Source organism: Halyomorpha halys, unplaced genomic scaffold, assembly GCF_000696795.3.
Source record: "Halyomorpha halys isolate HHAL.00 unplaced genomic scaffold, Hhal_1.1 Scaffold110.1, whole genome shotgun sequence".
NCBI lineage: Eukaryota > Metazoa > Arthropoda > Insecta > Hemiptera > Pentatomidae > Halyomorpha > Halyomorpha halys.
The window spans coordinates 2,818,015-2,823,469 of NW_027112640.1; the positions used below are offsets into that span (position 1 = coordinate 2,818,015).

Consider the following 5,455-nt stretch of genomic DNA (forward strand, 5'->3'; position numbering starts at 1 on the left):
CTAGACCTAGTGTTACTTACCTAATGTAAGTATAGACCTATAATGGGCCTAGACCTATTAGCTCATCATTCCAACATACCCATATCATTAATTATTCTTTAAATGCTGAGTTTCATTATGTATATCAGTTATTGTGTTTCCCTAATAGATTGTTAAATATAGATGTCTGATTATTATTTAGGTTGGTTTACTTACATCACAAATTTTACAATGTAATAAATATAAACTGTAGATGGCAGGATTAGTAGTGTTTATGGAACAAAATTTGAGACCGTTGTTCATGACCATAATAAAAAACTTGTTTACTAATGGCTTGTGGCTGGAGAATACTGGAGAGTGCTATCTCAATGTTTTATAAATATTGCAATAACAAAATAACATATAATATGAATTACAAAATATCATATGTTAGCTAATGGAAAATGGTTTATTTAACAAAGTTAAGTTTAGTCTCGAGGAAAATAATATTCTTATTTCTTTATTCAACAAAAGATAAACAAACCAAGTTTGTGAATACTTATTATTACCACACAATCACATTCTACTATATCCACTGGAGGCAATAAATGTTTAAGAATATAACATATCATTGGGTTTGTGGTAAAATTAATCAATTACTATATTTATCAATGTCACTCAATCACTTTGATCTCTAATGAGACAATATGATTATACAATATATATATATATATATATATATGATGATGATAATAATTCCAACATTCTCTCTATAACTTACATATTTTAGATCTTTAAGTTTTTTCTCTGGAGTCAAATAAAAATTTTTATCAATATCTGCTTTTGCTGTTAAATTTGATGTTACTTTTTTCCCAATAATAGTGTTTACATTTCTCTTGTCAGTTAAACGAACTGTACTTCCAAGCAGTCTTTTCATTTATGTAAAAAAAAAATAAATATATAAAATTGATAATAGTTAGTTAAATTATGAATTTAAATTGAAATATGTTTGTCTGAAATATATTCAAAAGTTGTTGTAGAAATTTATGTTGATTCAAGAAAATGAATGGCAATTTTTGATCAAAATAAGATTGCTTATACAACAGTGAGTAGAAAAAGTATCGAGTTAAAAACTGAATTTTTACTTTATTTCCACTACAAGCTATAGAAAGAATTGTAGTCATGTTAAACTTCCAATGTGCAGTTTTAAAAAATGTTTTAGGTCATTAGTCTGCGACAAGATTATCTCTCAAAGGGATGAATCGATTCTGAGGTCTTTTTTTTTTAGAGTTTAGACTCCCAACATTTGTGTACCAAAGTGGTCATCCTATGTGCGAAAAAGACTGTATAACAACTGAAAAAGTTGTTTTTCTACAGTCTATAGCACCAAAACTACTTTATGTACATGAAGCAAATATTTGAGAAAAAGCAGGAATAAAAGACTCAAAAAGTGTAAATTCTATGTTAAATTAAATATACATTCACATGGTTAGCAAATAATAAATTAATAAATTGGAGCAGTATTAGCAAATATATGTCGTATTTGCTTAGTACCCATACTTATAGAAACATTTTTGAAGTATTTTGTGCAGGTTTACATGATAATCTGTGAACTGATAAAGTTTTTCAAATAAGTTGAAAGCTATAAATCTCTGAAAATTTTTGAATGTTCATTTAGAAGGTAATTAAGTAGTCTACATAGCGAAAACTCAGAAAAAACAATAAAGATTCAGTAAACAACAACACACTAGAAATGGTATGCTTTTCAAGATATATTTAAAGGAACGAAAAATGAAACAAGCTATATGAATAACAAGTACAAAAAAAAAATTATTTTGAATTTAGATTGTATTGATTTTTAAATTGAATGCAACAAACATAAACATAAAATTAATTGAACATAGAATAATAATGATAATAATAATAAAATTATCCATTACTTTTCCTTGAATTATAAATGTTCTTAATTATTACATAAAAAAGAAATTGGTTTTATCCTATGTTTGATAATTTAGGAGGAAAAATTAAAACATAATTTCAAAAATGATATCACCTTGTAGGTTTGTAAGGGCTATTTCTCTTTACGTTTTGCTTCAATACATTAGTCCCTCTCTTTTTTATTTCATTAAGAGGATCTTGACTTATTTCATATTCCAATGTCGTAATTGATACTTTGGGACTTGCACTGGAAAGTAAAAAAAACATATTACTTAATTATTTCTCAAGGGATTTCAATTTAAGACAAGAAAAAATCCATGTTATAACTAATTAAACTTGGGTTGTAACCAAGGTCGATACCAAGCCAGAATCTAGGAGGAGCACTTCCATAATTAAAAGGTGAACAATTTACTTGTAAGGCATAAAGGCTCTCGGAGAATTATTCAGAGCAAAACCTTTGAGAAAAAATAGCTTTTAGTCCAAGAGCCCAATAGGAGAAAAAAGTAATTATTTCACCCCGTTTTTGATTACTTTAAGTCTACCAACAACATTAAAAAAACTTCAAAGCACATTATTTAAATTAGCATAAATTTCCTTAAATATGAGTTCTTTTTAATAGCTCAAGTTTTGAGAGAAAAATTTTCATAAAGCAACATTTTTCCAAATAACGAAAAATCAATATTTTTTGAATTTATTTTGGTAATCATGAAAACTACAACAGCTATGGAAATACTTATTATGAACTATTTTATGGTCAATGTAACTAACTATCTTCAATTTTATTGCTAATTGACATCTATATGTCAAATAATTCCTGAGATGTAAAACTATTGATTTTTAGAGGTTGCTTTTTAGAAAAAGAAATCTCAGAAACTATCAAATGTAAACAGTTCTATTAAGGCTTATATTTTAGAAAAAATTACATTACTTTAAATGATGCTCCGTAAGAGTTTTTAATTGTTGTGTTTGGAAAATAGAAATGTTAAAATGATAAGGGCGATTGAGAGAAAGACCTCCTGTCAGGTTGAGAGATATGGCTGAGAGTATGTAAGGCCGAGGACTAAAAAGAATACTTTTAAATGAAAAATATAAAAATAAAAATTCTCGTATTTTCAATAACGTTATACCTTGCTCTCGATGTTCCAGCTTTGTTAGGGTCATTTTTATTCGAGTTTGCAGAATTCTGTGTAACAACAATTGTTTTACGATTTCTACTAACAGAAACTTTGTCATTTTCAACATTTAGTTTTTCTGCAGAGTATTTTCGACTCAATCTGAGGAGCAAATTGAATTCAGTATTGTTTATCTTTATGAATCATAAAACTAATTAATCAATGCACATAAAATAATACATTTAACATAATAAACTTAGAATAAAAATAAGAGGAAAATACGATCTTAGTGATGGAGATTTGCTGCTAAAATTTTTTTTATAATTCTTAAACCTAAAGCAATTTAAAATATTCTGAAACTTACGATAAATTTAAAGGACCTTCATCAATCTTCAACGATGATATTGGTACTTTTTTTAGCAAAGCAGGTCCTTCAAAACACTTGCTTAAACACGACATACAGATTCGGTCTTCCTCAAGAAATTTATGTTTTGGAATTAGACTCTGAGAAATATCCCAAAGTGTAGCTGTGAAAACATTAATAAATCAATTAAATTAACCATAGGATAGAAATCTGAATAAATTTTAATCTTTTTAAGCTTTTGTACAAAAATATTTACAATTACTATTCAGACAATATTAGGGGAACGGGGTGGCTCACCGAGTGAGAGGCTGTGCTACCAACTCCAAAGACCCGGGTTCGAATCCGGCTGTGGCAGATAATTATTTATTCTGTTACTGTAGCCGTGTTTCAACCCTGTGGGTTTGGAAGTACTCCGATGTCCATTCAGCCTCTATAAAGCGGGTAACCTTAATTTGGGAAAAACCTGGCGGTTGATTGTGATCAGGAACAAATCAAATCCTTGTATAACTGTTGTTCAGAAAACAGTACTTCATTGCAAAGTACCCCAGATCCTTCATAGGTTACAATGGTTTAGATTCAATTTTTTTTTTTCAGGCTACATTATTCTACGTCTACTATATTCTACATCTAGATATGCTATCAATAGTCATTAATGCATTCCCTGAAAAAGATTATGTTTATTGAGCGTGTGGATTTTTAATTAAAAATAAGGAATTTGGTATTTGGCATTAGGTGATGTTTTTACATAATATGTATCCTATCTTAATTTACCTTATTGTTGTAATTTTATAGTTGTTTTGTAGCTCTGCAAAGTGGGGCGAAATGTCGGATATTAAGTAGTTAAAACTATTTATTCTTTTTTTACTGCAACCATGACCATCTTCTTATATTTAAAGAAGAAATTATTTTATCATAATCTAAATCAAATAATAATATACATTAAATGACAATATTTGGTTTATTTCCCGATTCTACTATTCAAAGTGGAACTATTCATCTTTAAAACAAGTTTTTTGGGGCATATGTCCTCATAAAACATGTTAAAAACCTAACTCTCTTAATCCCTTTAAATAGTTAACTTTTCATAACAAAACTAAAATACTTAAATAAGAACTAAATTTTAACATTAATTTTAAAATTTCTCAGTTAACTAAGTTTGTAAAAGCATTAAGGAATGAACAATGATTTGTGGATAGTAACTAAAAAGAACACACTTAAATAAATAAGACTGAAAAAATATACACCCATTTTAATTTCGATTAATAAATTTTAAAAAAATAAGGCTACAGAATGATAATTCAAAATGTTAAAATAATAGTTCGACTAACTGTCAAAATATAGCCGCATAAATCAAGTAGTGTAGAAAATAATAGTTCTAATTAGTATCGCTAGAGGCCAGCATCCTCCAAACAGCCGTTTCTGAAGTTCAAATATAGCCAGAAAATATCTATAATAATACTTCAACTAATGGTCAAAAGATAGCAGCACCAATCATGGAAGGTAGAAAAAAGTAGTTCTTTTAACAGCCACAAGAGGCCAGCACCATCCAGAAAATAATTTCTAGTAGGAAAATTTTATTTTGTATTAGGATATTAGGAAATTACAGGAGCTCAAAAGATCGGGTCAGTAGTTAATACTTGTGTTGGAACATACCAGATAGGTTTGTTCCAACATAATCATAAGAGACAGACGGACTTGTTGAGCTCCTATAAGTTTCTAATATCCTAATATAAAATAAAATTTTTCTTGCTAGACTTCAAAAATGGTTGTCTGAAAGGTACTGCTACCTAGCGGCGGTTACTGGAACAACTATTTTCTTCTAAACTTGATTGGTGCTGCTATCTTTTAGCATTTAGTTGAACTATTATTACTTTATACAAATAAGTATTTTTACCTACATTTCGACTAGAAAAATAGCCGTTTGGATGGTGCAGTGTCAAGTCATGCTAATTGGAATTATTATTTTCTACATTTCTTGATTTATGTAGCAACAATTTGGCAGTTAGTCGAACTATTATAGTAGTTGTATTTAACGGGTTGAGGAAAATGAGCATTAGGTCAAGGTCATTGTAGGGCGGGGGGG

At 28.6% G+C, this 5,455-nt stretch overlaps 1 protein-coding gene across 11 annotated transcripts in view; it reads right to left on the reverse strand.

Moving 5' to 3' along the window:
- LOC106677861 (uncharacterized) overlaps window positions 1-5,455 on the reverse strand; it is a 28,525-nt gene that overhangs the window by 2,440 nt on the left and 20,630 nt on the right. For 10 of the 11 annotated variants that reach the window (XM_067050456.1, XM_067050448.1, XM_067050450.1 and 7 more), the window contains 4 exons: window positions 3,373-3,535; window positions 3,024-3,170; window positions 2,012-2,143; window positions 740-887 (listed from right to left, as the gene is read on the reverse strand). In XM_067050456.1, coding sequence (XP_066906557.1) covers window positions 740-887; window positions 2,012-2,143; window positions 3,024-3,170; window positions 3,373-3,535 — 590 coding nt within the window. The remainder of the gene's footprint in view (window positions 1-739; window positions 888-2,011; window positions 2,144-3,023; window positions 3,171-3,372; window positions 3,536-5,455) is intronic. The other variant, XM_067050451.1, reaches the window with a different exon arrangement.